The sequence below is a fragment of the Magallana gigas genome, chromosome 4 (genome assembly GCF_963853765.1).
Source record: "Magallana gigas chromosome 4, xbMagGiga1.1, whole genome shotgun sequence".
Lineage (NCBI taxonomy): Eukaryota > Metazoa > Mollusca > Bivalvia > Ostreida > Ostreidae > Magallana > Magallana gigas.
This window is the reverse complement of record NC_088856.1, coordinates 33,209,253-33,227,161: the sequence shown is the minus strand read 5'-3', so window position 1 is coordinate 33,227,161 and position 17,909 is coordinate 33,209,253. Positions and strand designations below refer to the sequence as shown.

The following is a 17,909-nucleotide window of genomic DNA, read 5'->3' as shown; positions in this document are numbered from 1 at the left end:
GTATCTACACTACCTGAAGATGCTTCCACACAAGTTTCAGCTTTCCTGGCTGATTAGTTTCTGAGAAGAAGATTTTTAAAGATTTACTCTATATACTCATATGTAAAAGTTTGACCCCCCCCCCCATTGTGGCCCCATCCTACCCCCGGGGGTCATGATTTTCACAACTTTGAATCTATACTACCTGAGGATGCTTCCACACAAGTTTCAGCTTTCCTGGCTGATTAGTTTCTGAGAAGAAGATTTTTAAAGATTTACTCTATATATTCCTATGTTAAACTTCAACCCCCCCCATTGTGGTCCCACCCTATCCCCGGGGGTCATGATTTTCACAACTTTGAATCTACATTACCTGAGGATGCTTCCACACAAGTGTTAGCTTTCCTGGCTGATTAGTTTCAGAGAAGAAGATTTTTAAAGATTTACTCTATATATTAATGTGTTTAACTTCGACCCCCCATTGTGGCCCCACTTTAAAGATTTACTCTATATATTCCTATGTTAAACTTCGACCCCCCATTGTGGCCCCACCCTACCCCCAGGGGTCATGATTTTCACAAATTTGAATCTACACTACCTGAAGATGCTTCCACACAAGTTTCAGCTTTCCTGGCTGATTAGTTTCCGAGAAGAAGATTTTTAAAAATTTTCTCTATATTTTCCTATGTAAAAGTTTGACCCCCCCCCCTATTGTGGGCACATCCTATCCCCGGGGGTCATGATTTTCACAACTTTGAATCTACATTACCTGAGGATGCTTCCACACAAGTGTTAGCTTTCCTGGCTGATTAGTTTCAGAGAAGAAGATTTTTAAAGATTTACTCTATATATTAATGTGTTTAACTTCGACCCCCCATTGTGGCCCCACCCTACCCCCCGGGGTCATGATTTTCACAACTTTGTATCTACACTACCTAAGAATGCTTCCACACAAGTTTCAGCTTTCCTGGCTGATTAGTTTCTGAGAAGAAGATTTTTAAAGATTTACTCTATATATTCCTATGTTAAACTTCGACCCCCCATTGTGGCCCCACCCTACCCCCGGGGGTCATGATTTTCACAAATTTTAATCTACACTACCTGAAGATGCTTTCACATAAGTTTCAGCTTTCCTGGTCTTATGGTTCATGAGAAGAAGATTTTTGAAAATTTCTCGAAAATTTTCATAAATTCCTTATTATCTCCCTTTGCAAAAGGGCATGATCCTTAATTTTCACAACTTCGAATCCCCTTAGGCTAAGGATGCTTTGTGCCAAGTTTGGTTAAAATTGGCCCAGTGGTTCTTGAGAAGATGTTGAAAATGTGAAAAGTTTACAGACAGACAGACAGACAGACAGACAGATGGACGACAGACAAAATGTGATCAGAATAGCTCACTTGAGCTTTCAGCTCGGTGAGCTAAAAAACCAACAAAATGACAATAACCCCTCCCTTTGCAGTAAATGGAAATACCGGTAGCCAAGCAATGCTCTTCTGTTATGGAGAAGGCTTACATAGGCATTGCCTGCTGCCTAATCCATTTATGTAAATGTATATTAGCATAATATAATATGTTCAAAACTAAACAATGCTCTTTTGTTAGTAAAACTTTGAATATCTTTCTAATAAGAGTCTTGACAGATGCAATTAGTTGTTTTTAATTTTCCTCACTTTCTTCTATGGTACAATGGAACTCCAAATCAGAAAATTGATCCCATAGGACTATGATTCTCTTTGATGAGCTTGTTAAATTAATAAACTCACAAAACATTACCATAATTACCATACAATGTAAAAATATGTAAAAAAGAAAATTTAATATTACAAACAATTTTAAAATTGCCAAAACAGTACAATCATATCAGTAATTTTGAATTTCATTAAAATTAATGCCCTATAGGGTCACTTCATCAATTTACTCGACTAATAAATTAAACAACTTCTAAAAATAGTAAACTTCTTTATCAATATTGATATTATTTATTTCCTTATATTGATAGAAACTATTGGTTTACATGAAACAGTTTTAAAATAGCCCCAAAACCACCACCAATTTTTCAGATTATCAATTTTCCCTAAACACATGCTCCATCTAAACCATGGCTCAGATAATGGCTGCCTTGGGACAAATGAATTCAGTCACACTTGTCTTTGATGTTCTTATCAGCTCTTTTAAAGAATTCATCATTGACAAACAAAAATTTGGATTGTCAATTGATAGAATACTTATAAAAAATCAATTGAGTGAAGACATAAAGACAAAAAACCTCCATCTGGATGTATTTATATAAATATATTTTAGAGTGTTTAATATATTATCTAATTAATAAAATCTGTAAGGATTACCTCCCTTACTTTTCAACATCAGTGTACAATATATAGATTTTAAAAAATGAAAACCGTCATAAAATCATTAAATCTTGACTGATTAAAACAAAAATTGCTGGTGCACATCCTCAGATGGTGATCAACATATGTACCAATCTTCAGACTGTTCCATGCAGTAGTAAAAAATTCTTTAGGGGGACAAATTGTGTCTACAGACAGACGGACAGGGTGAAACCAATATACCCCCATAAACTTTGTTTGTGGGGGTATAATAACAGCGTTAAATCTTAGTACGTGTTATTAAATCCTGTATAAAATCAAAGGCCGGAACGGCCACAAAGGCGTCGAGCTGACATTTTTTTCTTTTATATAGAATGATACCAATAATTTGAATTTCTGTACTAATAGTCATATCAAATGATATTAGACTTAGAATAGAAATGAATTATGTTTTTTGCTGCTTTAAAAACAAAAATCAGTATATTTTCTTATAAAATAGGTAGTGGTGCTTTTTTAATACAATAACTCATCATAATTGCAAAAATCGAAGAAATTTCAAAGTTCAAAAATAATTTTTTTCTTTCTGCTTCAAACAGTCTTTGAACAATTTTCACAGGTTCATAATTTGAATAAATTAACAGTGTGTCCTGAATTATAATAATAAAACATACATTTATTTATTTCAATTCCTGTTTGAAACAAGATTTCCTATGGTATGGTTGTTTACAAACAAATCCACAACATGTGCTATCTAAACTGCATTATCGAGTTTATTTTTTGCAACGAAATTAAAGATACGTTTATCGCTTACATTTATTTTGGAGACCGTGCCTGATAACAAATAAATTTACATCTAAAATGTTATTTCTATCGGGCACGGTTTCCAATTAAAATGTAAGCGATAAACTAAAATAATATTTAGTGAATCTTTAAACTTAGGCCTTATTGTATTCATCCGCCATTTCTTGATTAAGCAAATTGATTCTTATGCAATGAGTTGTCAATCACCAGGGAGGCAAAGTTGGGTTTTTGTACACAATTTAGTTGAATAAATGGAAAAAAAATCTTGTAATACGTTTAATACTTTAAGGAACTTATTTCTTATGTGCATTTAAAAGGCGGTGCAGAGCATGAATTTTTGGACGATTGCCAATCCAGACGATCGCTAGAAGGCTGCCGAGCATTAGCTCGACGCCTTAGAAATCTATATATACCTACTGAAAATATCTGGCTGGCGATAATCCCCGTCCATTTTTTTTTACCATTTTGAGGCGGGTCTAACATACATTATCTTGCATGCTTTCTGCACGGTATAGTTCGTTTTGTGAACGATAATGTTTCGCTTTGCGAATGGTGCGGTTCGTTTTGTGAATGGTACGGTACGCTTTGTGAACGGTACTTTTCGTTTCGTTTCTTGCACGGAGCAGTATGGTTTGTTTTAAAGGTGTAGTAGCACGTTTCAGGGTCTGTAATTCATAGATATGTATTCATGTTTATGAAATAATCATTTTGTGACAACCAATATGCTGAAAATGCAAGTTAATAGAGAGCAAAGCTTGCCAGTGCAAACCACTGGCTAGCACTGAGATCCTAAAACAACAACACCTGAGGTAAGAGAAAATTCAAACCTTTCCTTCTTTAAACATATTAATACTTTTGTCGTCAGAATTGGACCCACAATTCCTTGAAAACGACACTCCCTCAAAATCCATTCTCAACCTCTACTTCCATCAGTTGACAATGGTTTTCTCGGGGTATCAAACAGGCACTTTAATTAATCAATATTATATAAATAGTGCCTGTTTTGGAGGGTAACAGTTGAAATTGACATCCCGAGACAACCATTGTCAACCGACGCAGAGTGACTGAATGTCAATTTTAAAGAAAACTTAAATGCTTTTCTATAGGAATGACTTGAATTCTACTGCGAACCGTGCGCGCATCATTTACGCGCATTTAACAATTCGTTATGTAATCCGTTGCTAAGTGTGTTGCTAACGCTAAGGGTAATAGAACAGATTATCAACTGCGTCTAAACCAATCAGATTTCAGTATTTAACATGAAAGTATAATAATGTTTAATATCATACGATATTGTATCAGGTGATATGGTATGATATTGTATGATATGATATTGTATCAAATGAAATGATATTGTTTATAAATAATGAAATTGTAAGATAAAATATTATATCATACGATATAAAATTGTATTACAGTCGCACCTGCTGTTACGACCACCTTTAATCAGCGGCCACTCACCATTAACGGCCAGTTACAATCCCGCCCGTTCAGTTTTTCACTATATTTTAACTCATTTAAGCAGCCACCTGTCTAACGCGGCCAGCGGTCCCATGGTTTTCAACGGCCATTTTGTCTGTTTTGTCCCATGACTTCTGACTATGACATGTGACCCCGTATCGAAAGAAGCCAAATTTCGACAGCTGATAATGAGTTATTGACAAATAATTGAGTGTGTAATTTGATCATGAAGTCTGCAGGGATTTGATGAGATAATTGATTATAACACCTGTTTTGTGTTATTTATATATCTACATTTATTTGTATACTTCATTACAAAGTTATTAAATGGCCAGTCCTGCACTTAACAGCTCAACATGTACAGCAATTTGACAATAATATGCACATTTTTTCTAGAAAATTTCTTTGCAAGAATAGATGCTTATTAGGATAGGTGCTTATTAAACATCCCAATGGAATTATGACGCTTTGTTTTAAGAGGTAAAACATTGGCTATTGTAGTTCAGTACATATAGCCTTTGTATGGAAATGCTACTACTGTTTGTTTATTGCATTTAATCAATTAAAAATAATTGTTCAGGCATATTTAGCAAATATAATTTGTTTTGCTCTTAATCCCTTGATAGATAAATTGAATGAAAACAGCCATTTAAAATTAATAACAAGAGGCCCATGGGCCACATCGCTCACCTGAGGAACAATAGGTATGATAAAATCAGCTTAATGGAGTCATAATACAAACTATCTGGACAATGTACAATAATACATGTAGATCCTGTATAAATAAAATCCATTTTCCCCTGGATATTCTTATGTTTATAATCATTAGTCCCCTTTCTGACAGGATGATTTTATAGTCATGTCATATGTTGAGTATTGCAGTTCTCAAAAAGATCCTTAACAATAGTTTATACATCGGATATAAACGTACATCAAACTCTGAACCTTCTCGTGAGGCCAAAGAATTGTCCTGAGGCCAAAGTCTTAATAATTATAAAGAATCATCTGGCTGATTAGTTTCTGAGAAGATTTTTAAAGATTTACCCTATATATTCCTTTGTTAAACTTTGACCCCCCATTGTGGCCCCACCCTACCCCTGAGGATCATGATTTTCACAACCTTGAATCTACACAACCTGAGGATGCTTTCACACAAGTTTCAGCTTTCCTGGCTGATTAGTTTTTGAGAAGAAGATTTTTAAATATTTACTCTGTTTATTCCTATGTAAAATATCGACCTTCCATTGTGGCCCAAACCTATCCCCAGGGGTCATGATTTTCACAAATTTGAATCTACACTACTTGAGGATGCTTCCACACAAGTGCCAGCTTTCCTGGCTAATTAGTTTCTGAGAAGAAGATTTTTAAAGATTTACTCTATATAATCATATGTTAAACTTCGATCCCCCATTGTGGCCCCAACCTACCCCCAGGGGTTATTATTTTCACAACTTTGAATCTACACTACCTGAGGATGCTTCCACACAAGTTTCAGCTTTGCCGGCTGATTAGTTTCTGAGAAGAAGATTTTTAAAGATTTACTCTATATATTCATATGTTAAACTTCGATCCCCCATTGTGGCCCCACCCTACCCCCGGGGGTAATGATTTTCACAACTTTGAATTTACACTACCTGAGGATGCATCCACACAAGTGTCAGCTTTTCTGGCTGATTTGTTTCTGAGAAGCAGATTTTTAAAGATATACTGTATATATTCCTATGTAAAACTTCGATCCCCCATTGTGGCCCCACCCTAGCCCAGGGGGTCATGATTTTCATAACTATGAATCTACACTACCTGAGGATGCATCCACACAAGTGTCAGCTTTCCTGGCTGATTAGTTTCTGAGAAGAAGATTTTTAAAGATATACTGTATATATTCCTATGTAAAACTTCCATCCCCCCCCCCCATTGTGGCCCCACCCTCAGGTGAGCTAAAAAGATTAAGTTTACAATACAATAAGTTGTTAAAGTTGGTTTCTGGAAGAACAGACTTTGAACATTTTCTTAATAAATATTGACAATTGTTTTACTTTTTTAATCTTTAGTTTTTAAGATCTGTGTACAAACATAGAATTGTGAGCAAATCTTTGTATCTTGCTTATAATTCGAAGCTTAACACTCAAATATGGTTAGTAAATAGAAATTGTAAACAATTAAACACAAGAAACATGCACTATAACAAATAAAGAACACAATTTATTTTTTCGAAATGAATCATATATATATACATGTATATACCTACATATTTCCGTCAGCGATATCAAAAGAAAATGCCGAATTGCCGATAGAAGGAATTGTATTTCAGTACCCCTACATCAGATTTTGCTTAATTTGCGCAGGTAAACAGTTAACTGTTTGATTTACCGAAGTATCTGTTTGAATTGATACGTAAAAATCACGAAATACCTGTAGACGATAGTTTCCAGGTTTAAAAGCGTAAATAATGAAAACGAAACGAAAATCCGAACAAGCTAACACCAACACACTTGTTTGATCCTTGTTGGAACAATTAGAAAATTAATCAATAAACAATAAAAACAGAGGGAAATGCACTTTAGTACGTTGCTAATGCATCAGATTTAATCATTTTCGCAGGTAAACATTTACCGAAGTCTATGTTCCAAATACAAGGCGATTGTTTCCCAAGTTAAAAAGCAAAATGAAACGAAAAAATGAAAACAAACTAAAACCAACATCACAAGTGAAAATGACAACGCGTTGAAATATTTAACCTCAATTTACTTCACAATAATCGGCACCAAGGTTATTTCCATGTTTCATAGATTATATTCGCACGTGAACTGTTGCACAACAAACTGCCAGCTTCAAACAAAGAACCTCGTTTTCGAGATGCGGTAGACTGGCGATGCCTGTCATAAGACCAGTCTATCGCAATGAATTGCCAGTCTACGATATATGGAATAACGAGCCATTCTTTATAAGTATTTTCGCAATTATCTCAAATTTGGAACAGAAATCGCCTATAATTTTTGCAATTTATATTTTCCTTTCCCTAAGGATGATTTATGCTAAATTACGTTAAGATTAACTCGGTAGTTCTTGAGAAGAAGATTTTTAAAAATGCACCCCCCTTTTTCTACAGTTTCAAGGTTTTCTCCGCTTTGAATACAGATCGGACTTTTATTTCTGCAATTTATATTCGCCCTCCCATAAGGATGCTTTGTGCCAAATTTGGTTGAAATTGGATAAGCGGTTTTAGAGAAGAAGTTCAAAATGTAAAAAGTTTACAGACGGACAGACGGACAGACGGACGGACAGACGGACGGACGGACGGACGACGGACAAAATGTGATCAGAATAGCTCACTTGAGCTTTCAGCTCAGGTGAGCTAAAAACTGTTTATTCAGCAATCTGAGTTGTGCATTCACCATCTCCATGTACGCCGCCATTACAGATGCTATTTATAAATCTGTGCAATAGGGCCAAAATGAATGTACTCAGTGTTTTTTCTTTATTAATTTGAAACCTGGAATACGAGGCCACCTGTCTTAAGCGGCCAGTTTATCATTGTTCCACAAGTGGCCTCTTAAAACAGGTGCGACTGTATATAAACAATAATATTTACATTCCGAATATTTTTTGCATGTAAAGTTTGTGAAAAGATACTGCAGTTATAAGACCGTAACACACACAGGGTACCCAAAGGTTAATACAACTAGTTTTATTATGACATCACAAACGGTGAATGCTGTAAAATGCAACGTCACAAGCGAGAATCAAAGTTCACGCTTGTGGCTGTTACAGTGGCTCTTCCATTAATTTGAACTTACCCTTAGAATAAATCAGAAATTTGGACGTATAAATCACATTTGCAGACAAGGAAAGAAGTTAAAAAAATGTAAATATAAGCATTAAATCATTATTTTTTGAAAGATATAGTCTCATAACTGCAGCAGTGTGTGCATACAAAGTTACTCAATTTGTATGTCCACACTGCTGCAGTTATGAGACTATATCTTTCAAAAAATAATGATTCAATGCTTAAATGTATTATATGATATGATACAGTATTGCCTCTTGTAATATGATATACAGTGGGATCCGCTTGACTGATAGTCAATTTGTCAGAGAAAATTTAGATCAGAAAATTAACTTATTATTAGATTAACAGATTTAGAGTTTTGGGGGTCTTTGATTTTGGAAAACTGTAAACGTGGAAAACATTATGGTGTTTTTAATTGCACTATGTTCAAAGTGAGACAATTTTCTGTGAACATTAAACCACCGTGAATATTGAGCTGTGCATTCACCGTCTCTGTGTAGGCCGCCATTAAAGATGCATGTGTGCGTGATGAGGGCCTAACTAACCACTTGTTATCGTAATCATAGTATATTTAAAAATAGCAAACATGAATTTCATGTTAATTTAATTAGTATTATAATTAAACAACTATTTATAAGGGAAGATTCGTTTGACCTTTATCTCTGTGGCCCTATCAAAGGCAATTGTGAACACGGGTTATTGTCATTTATTATCTCGGACATCTTCTTAAGGCAAAGACTCCTGTACAACCATGACGTTGTCTGTGATCAACATTCACAATTAGCGCTTCATGTTAAGATTGATTGATTATAAATGTGTACTTCTTTTTAACAAATTACATGTACATTTTCCCCAAATTTTCATGACAAATGTATCAATGCACTTTATACACCAGTGCTTATTACATTCCACACAACTTGTTTTATCATTCTCTTAGCACTTAACACGAATAAGGCCTTTATTTTAAGTTATTCATATTAAGAAAATAATGTAAATACATGATGCAGGTTCATCACTTATCAGATTTTTTTTACAATCAGGATTTACCTTTCAAGGATAAGATATCGATTATCCATGAAATTAAAAACACCATGAAAGGTACTTACACAAGAAATCATGAAATTTTAGACATGTGGAATTAAAGACAGTTACAGTAGAAAAAAATATAACTTTTTTAAAGACATACATTATCAATGAAAAGATGTAATCTGTATGTCAATAGTTTAAAAATGAAATTATTTAACTTGTATTAGCAATGAAATAGCATTTTAGTCATTATTTTTGTTGATAAATGCTCAAAAGAAAATGTTTCTCATATGATGGTTTCAAACTGGCACCAATTTTGACAAGAAGTAATTGGAGGAAATGACTAATTGTCTTTGCCCCTCTTTTTACCTGGAAAATTTATTTGAATATTTTTTTTGTTATATTAAATGCTCTTTTAAAATACTTACTTATACATAATAATATCTAGTTCTAGTTAACTGATTCTTAATCAGCCCTGCATTTAATTAACACATACGAATGGTAAATAAACAAACAATAAAATGTGTACAATGTGTAAAATGTGTACACAGGTAAGGTAAGTCCTGTGTGCGATTATGCGGAACAACTGTTGATGTTGATAGCTTTGTGACGGTCAGACCAGTTCGAATAATGGCGCCAGATAGCTTAGTTGGTAGAGCACCTGACTAGAGATTCAGGGGGCCCGGGTTCGAATCCTGGTCTGGTCAGTCATTATTTCTCCCATCCCGTTACAGCTTTAAGGTCAAGATCTAGTAAATGAAAGGTGCCTACAGGTCTATGAAATTCAACATATAAATTATTGTAATGATGCTTCCTAACTATACCTTTGTTTCATATAGTGTACTGGGGCTTAAATTTTTGGTAACACAATTAAAAAATCATGTTTTAAACAACTATTTTCTATGAAATATGAAGAATAAAAGTAACAAATCTCAGAGTTTGGTCAATTTTTGACTAATGAAATATACATCTCTAGAATACCTACAGTCTCTTCAAAAATGGCATTTAATAAGTTCTTGACCTCCTCTTTAAAATGATGTCAACATCAGTCTTTTAGAGCCATAAAATACGGGAATAAATTCATCAAATTAATTATGACATCATAATGGTTCTAGCACCAAAAATGACAGTCTGGAATCATTTACTAGACTTTGACCTAAATCTCACTAAGGAGAGGTTCACCTGTGTGCGTTGAAGTGTAACAAATGCCCTGAAGAGATTTACTGTTTACATAAGAAGGGTGTCAACCAATATACAGGTGTAGGAGGTTGGGGAATAATTATTACAGTGGTCTCAATCCAACTGGCCACATCGCTCACCCGAGGAACAATAGGTATGATAAAACCAGCTTAATGGAGTCATAATACAAACTATCTGGACAATGTACAATAATACATGTAGATCCTGTATAAATAAAATCCATTTTTCCCCCTGGATATTCTTATGTTTATAATCATTAGTTACTTTTCTAACAGGATAATTTTATAGTCATATCACATGTTGAGTATTGCAGTTCTCAAAAAGATCCTTAAAAACTGTTTATTTATGGGATATAAACCTACATCAAACTCTGAACCTTCTTGTGGGGCCAAAGTCTTAACAATAATAAAGAATCATCTGGCTGATTAGTTTCTGAGAAGAAGATTTTTAAAGATTTACTCTACATATTCCTTAGTAAAACTTTGACCCCCCCCCCCCATCCATTGTGGCCCCACCCTACTTCCGGGGGTGTTATTATTTTCACAACTTTTAATCTACACTACTTGAGGATGCTTCCAAACAAGTTTCAGCTTTCCTGGCTGATTGGTTTTTGAGAAGAAGATTTTCAAAGATTTACTCTATATGTTTCTATGTAAAACTTTAACACCCCACCCCCCCCCCAATTGTGGCCCCACTCAACCCCCAGGGATCATGATTTTCACAACTTTGAATCTATACTACCTGAGGATGCTTCCACACAAGTTTCAGCTTTCCTGGCTGAGAAGATTTTTAAAGATTTACTCTACATATTCCTATGTAAAATTTTAACCCCCCATTGTGGCCCCACCCTACCCCTGGGGGTCATGATTTTCACAACTTTGAATCTACACTACCTGAGGAAACTTCCACACCAATTTCAGCTTTTCTGGCTGATATTAAGTTTCTGAAAAGATTTTTAAACATTTACTCTGAATATTCCTATGTAAAACTTCAACCCCATTGTGGCCCCACCCTACCCCTGGGGGTCATGATTTTCACAATTTTGAATCTACCCTACCTGAGGATGCTTCCACACAAGTTTCAGCTTTCCCTGCTAAATAGTTCTTGAGAAGAAGATTTTTGAAAAGTTCTCAAAAATTTTCATTAATTTCTAATTATCTCCTCTTGAAAAAGGGTGTGGCCCTTAATTTTCATAACTTTGAGTCCCCTTTGCCTAAGGATGATTTGTGCCAAGTTTAATTGAAATTAGTCCAGTAGTTCTTGAGAAGATGTTGAAAATGTGAAAAGTTTATGGACAGACAGACGGACCGATGGACGACAGACAAAATGTGATCAGAAAAGCTCACTTGAGCTTTCAGCTCAGGTGAGCTAAAAACTATGGCTCAGAATTGGCATTCAAGTCTGTTAAGTTTCATAATCATCCAAGTCTTTTAAGTCCATAAATGGGTATAGCATAAGCTACCCCCAACTTCGTCTCGGTAATCTAAAAAGGCAAACAACAATAAACTCAAAGTGAACTCTGTCATAATCAGGGAAAAGAACTCTACATCAGCAGTGTTTAAACCCATTAGATTACTAGCGAGACACTCAGGGCTGACACCAAGTATAAGTTGCAATTGTTAAAATTCAACCAGCCCAGAGAAAACAGTTGACATTTGTTTATTTCTTCATTTCCATGAAATCATTCAATAATCTGTTTTTCGTTTTCCTTTTGTCATAAACTTTGAATTTTTTCTTTAGTTCTTTTGTTATTGTCCACCATTCTTTTTTTAAGGACTGGTAGCCCTAAATTTATTACATAGCATGTCTGGGGACTCTACCTTGCCATGCTCACATGTTGCTTCAATGCATAGTCTACATGAATTAAACTCTTGTTTTGAATGTTGTTAAATGACGGTACAAGAAAAGTGATAGTGTGACTAGGACTTAACAAGTCAATAAATCTTAAAACCTTGATCCAAATATTATATGCACTTCACTCAAAAAAATAATCATGTCCAGTCAGGCACTTGTACAAACAATTTTGTTCATCTGTACCAAAAGTTGTGCGTCTCGGGTACTTTCTATATTTAAAACTTAAGATATATTACAAGCTATTTGGTTATAGAGGATATTCTTAAAACACTCCATCCTAATACCTTTTTAATTTTCTTCCCTTTGAAGGGGGTTTGGGCCTACATTGAACTTGAAATTTCTTAACCTAAGAATACTCCCTGTCAATTTTGGTTGAAATTGACATTTTGAAAAGATGTGCAAAATGTAAAAAGTTTATGGATAGACCAATGGATTGATTAACAGATAGATGAACAGACATATGCTAAACAAAATGTTATCAGGATAGCTCACTTGTGATCAAAATAATCAGGAGAACTATTTTGTAAGTTTTGATATGCAAAAGCCCTGGGAAATGTAAATATTGAAACTCGAAAGTGGGGGCAATGATGAACAAAAGGCCCACTGGCAACACTGCTCATCTGAACAACAGTTTCTTGTATCGTTCCATTTTGAAATTTTTAAAAATGAAACTCTTTAAAAATATTCCAAGATTTCATAGTACATAGAATAAGTAAAAAATGTTAAAACTTCCAGACAGACAGCAACAACAGATGATCAAAAGAGCTCACTTGAACCTTTGGTTCAGGTGAGCTAAAAAGGTACTGCCAGATGCCAAAATCATATTTCTGATTTTCAAATGCTCTAAACAATTAAATAGCTTAAAATTAATATGTGATTAGTCTCTAATTTCATAAACAGTAAACAAGAGGCCCAGGGGCAACATCACTCACCTGAGCAACAATAGCCATAACTCTGAATAAAGGAGCTTAATAGTATCAAATTCAAAATATCTTGACAATTAAGTACAGTTAAGATCTAACACAAAAATTTTATTGACATATTACCAAACCCCTCTTGTTGTTTTAGATTTTTCTTTATTCCTATTTAAACCCCGCCCTTTTGGTGGCACTACTTCTTCAGGGAATGAAGATCAAACTTCAGTCTACACAATTGATGCCTTCACAAAGGTTTCAGCTTTTTATTTGGCTGAATGCTTTTCCAGAAGATTTTTAAAGATTTTTCTTTATATTTTTTCCCATGTAAAAATTAAACACACCCCCCCCCCCCATATGTGGCCCAACCCTACCTCTAGGGACCATGAATCTACACTATAAGAAGATGCTTCTACACAAATTTGAGCATTCTAGCCAAAAGGTTTTTGAAAAGAGTTTAAAACAGTTTCTTTATATATTCCTATATAAAAAATTCATCCCCCATCATGGCCCCCACTCTTACCCCAGGGACCATGATTTGAATAAACTTGAATTTACACTTTAGCATTTCTGTACAAATTGTTTTTGAGAGGAAGATTTTTGAAAAATACAAAACATTTCTCTAAAATTTTAAATTATTTCCCTTTTAAAAAGGGTGTGGTCCTTCACTTAAACAAACTGGAATTCCCTTCTCCAAGTGATGCTTTGTACCAAGTTTAGTTAAAATCGGCCCGTTGGTTCTAGAGATGAAGATAAAAATGTGAAATGTTTACAGTGACAACAATGACGACAACAATAGTCAGCGGACAAATCTTGATTAGAAAAGCTCATCTGACCTAAAGGCTGTCTCTTGCAGGTAATATATTGTACCTTTATAAATCACCTGTATATTTTCAGCAAAATAAAAAGGTTTTTAATACAAATTGTAGGCCTAGGTCTCTAAAGATGATCAGAAAAACAATATTTCAGCAAGTTTCTTTCTGTTTATATAAAATTCAGACATTATAATTGAAAATGTATGAAAAGTCTTGAATATTTAAGTTCAAAGTAAAAAAAAATAATAAAATCTTAAATTTTAATGATTTAAAATGAGTTGTTGAGAAAACTTCAAGTATTTTGTTTTAATAAATACATGTATTTGTTGACAGCCAATTTTCATGGATTTCATTGTCAAGTTGTTCAACTAAATTAAATGTTCATTGTTTAAATATCTTATTGATTTTGTAAAAATCACTGACTAGAAATTTAAGTATATATAAAACTTGTCATTTTCACTAAATCCATGAATATTGATGCCAATGAATATTGACGAAACCACACGAATCTCCCTTTAAATTGAATGTGGAAGATGTACATATTGGAAAACAATGAAAATTGTGGAATATTTCATACCTGAGAATATGAACATGATAAAATCCCACTAATTGTGTTCATGCCTACCCATGCATCTGCAAACAACTGTGTGTATTCATAAAGTTACCTCTAAAATAGGAGCTTTGTTTTTTCATTGATGGATTGAATATAACAGTTTGAGGATGCTTAAATAATAGGAAATCATATCTGAGATCATCAGGTACTCTGATATCACATTGAAACACAGCAGTGTTGTTATATAAAGGAGCTGCACTTTACACAAGGAATGTAGACATGATGAGTTTGAATATTGGATGAGCAACAAAGAATTGAATATTGCATAATGAAGGAATTTCATACTAATAATATTCAGGGCTTTAATTATCTTCAAATAGTCAGTGATGTTTACATTTTAAATGGTTCAAGTTCATGAAATTGAAAATAAAAACATGATGAATACATAATAACAGAAATGTTAGCAGGCCGTTAGTCTATCAAAGGCAGATTTATAGCATTAGAAAACTTACAATGTAATTGGTGTAGTTTTGTACATAAGTATCCTGAAAATGGTTTTAAACATAGTATTTAATGTTACTTTGAAATTACACTAATTAACATTTTATTCACCTCTTGCAAATTTTATCAAATTAATTAATTCATGAAGCTCCTTGGATAATCATAAAGTATCAAATACATACATTTCGACTGCTGACACTCTCCCCAGAACACATCTCAGTGTTATATTGACATTTGTTCTCTGCAACACACCAGTCACACCAGTAAACATTGTCAACACACCTGGAGCAGCTAGAGAAAAGAAACAGCAATACAAACTAGAACAGTCCTGATGGGACTAATACCCTTGCTTATTTCAAATGGGACAAATATGAATTTACTTTAAATAACTAAATGTATAATTGAATAATAAAGATTATAACAAATAAATACAATACAATTAAAGAATTATAAAAAAATAAATAGAGGTACTGTGAGCAAGCTCACAAATGATACCCCCCCCCCCTAAGAAAAATTCATAACTTAAGTATTTTTCAATAATAGAAAATAATGGATGCTATCTATATCACTGTCCATGTTCTAAAAATAACAACTGCTCTATTTTTTTTTATTGTAAATCCTAACATGAATACACAACCCAATTTCTACTCTTTTAATTGCATTTTATTTCAACTTTAAAAATAACTTAAAAAGACTTCCGGAAATTTAAGGGTCGTACAAACCGGAATAAACTTATATCGTTTATTTGTACCACGTGGACTTTGATTGACAGTAATTGACACGTGCTGAAAACTAAAAGATTTTCGTCCGACTACGGGCATCATTGTATACGAGGAAAAAAGGGACTCTCTAAATGGAACACACCCTCACTTACTCGATAATTTATAAATGTTTTACCAATTTCCGTTCATTTTAAAATGAACAGACATAAATATGTCAAATAACCCCTAAAGGGGCCTCATTTACAAAAATGAATTAAGGTTGTAGCAACTCCTACGATTAACACGAAAAATAAATGCTTACAAAATAAGAATAGTGGTTATTTAAAAAAAAATGAACAATTATTACCTGGGAGAAGTAGAAAAGTCTTATTTTTATCAGAAAGTGTCCAGGAGAATCTTTGCAAGCCCTGCATGTGTAATGTTTAACGTAAATACGCATGCGTATTAGTATAGAAGGCTGAACCCCATAAAAACGTTGCAATGTCACTATGTGATAGGTTATACGTAATTATTAATTTTAATGAAATAATTAGATTTATTTCATGGAGAACTTTGTAATTTTCTGAAAGTTTATACATTCATGAGTAGTACAGAAATACCAAACTCGATCGAAAAGTTTTTTCAAGTCGATTTTTTTATAAGATGCGTCGTACTGTCTCTTTAATGAATGAAGACATTTGCATCCTTACGATAACTAACTTGACTGGAATCGAACGATAATCAACATGTCAAGCAGCCATTAAATGTATTGAATTTTTAGTATACTGATTGCAATTTTTTTTTTTCAGAAAAATTGGTTAAACAAATAAATAACAAGAATAGAATTCCTGGGTCCCCCGCCGGTCAAGCAGTATACTAGTATCAAGTCTATCGACCAATGCTGATTTTCGAACTTGACCAAGGTATTAGTGGTATAAACATTTGGTATAAATTTAATGAAAATCCATCAAAATTTGTAGGCATGAGAGCGCTTACAAGGTCAATTTTTGGATAAAACGGAGTCATTATTGTGGTCAAAGTCCCATAACTCCATCAAAAAGAATCGACCAATGCTGATTTTCGAACTTGACCAAGGTATTAGTGTATAAACATTTGGTATAAATTTAATGAAAATCCGTCAAAATTTGTAGGCATGAGAGCGCTTACAAGGTCAATTTTTGGATAAAACTGGGTCATTATTGTGGTCAAAGTCCCATAACTCCAACAAAAAGTATCGACCAATGCTGATTTTCGAACTTGACCAAGGTATTAGTGGTATAAACATTTGGTATAAATTTAATGAAAATCCATCAAAATTTGTAGGCATGAGAGCGCTTACAAAAAAGTGTGACGGACAGACACATGGACACACGGACCCACGGACGGACGGACGCCCGTCATTTCTATGTCCCCGTACCGCGTTGCGGACATGAATTTTGCACTTTTTCTGCCAGTGACCTTGCCAAAATGACCTTGGGTCAAAGTCATGACACATCTTCAGATCAAAAGCAATTTTTGTGTGAAGTAAAAATTTCCAATGTCTCTCTATTAGAAAGATATGGACCAAATTTGTTGCATAGACAGACGGACAAGTTGATTCCTTTATTCTCCCGCAAACGAAGTATAGAAATGTTTAGTTAACAAGGAAAAATTCAAAATTGTTTGAACTTAACTTGAAATACTTTTGTCATACATTTACAAAGGACTATATTTGGTATGGTAAGATATCTGCCTCCAATTTTAACAAGATTTTTCAGCATCCGATGATATTTTTTATTTAACTGTAATACAGAAAACAAGAGGCCCACAGGTCACATTGCTTGCATGAACAACAATTCCTTGTAACATTATAGTTCATAGCATATGCTATTTCTATTTTAAACTTTGAACCCCTTTCTATGGCCCAAGTATTAGTCCATGGTTTACGGGTGGCTTTAACAATTTTGAATCTACACTATTTGAGGATCTTTGCATAGTAATCTCATA

At 34.0% G+C, this 17,909-nt stretch overlaps 1 protein-coding gene across 7 annotated transcripts in view; it reads right to left on the bottom strand.

Annotated features, from left to right (window-relative positions):
• Positions 1 to 17,909, bottom strand: part of LOC105342164 (plexin-B) — a 288,820-nt gene that overhangs the window by 195,806 nt on the left and 75,105 nt on the right. For 6 of the 7 annotated variants that reach the window (XM_034449323.2, XM_066082177.1, XM_034449322.2 and 3 more), the window contains exons 9-10: positions 15,405 to 15,513; positions 15,234 to 15,266 (exon numbers count right to left, since the gene is read on the bottom strand). In XM_034449323.2, coding sequence (XP_034305214.2) covers positions 15,234 to 15,266; positions 15,405 to 15,513 — 142 coding nt within the window. The remainder of the gene's footprint in view (positions 1 to 15,233; positions 15,267 to 15,404; positions 15,514 to 17,909) is intronic. The other variant, XM_034449325.2, reaches the window with a different exon arrangement.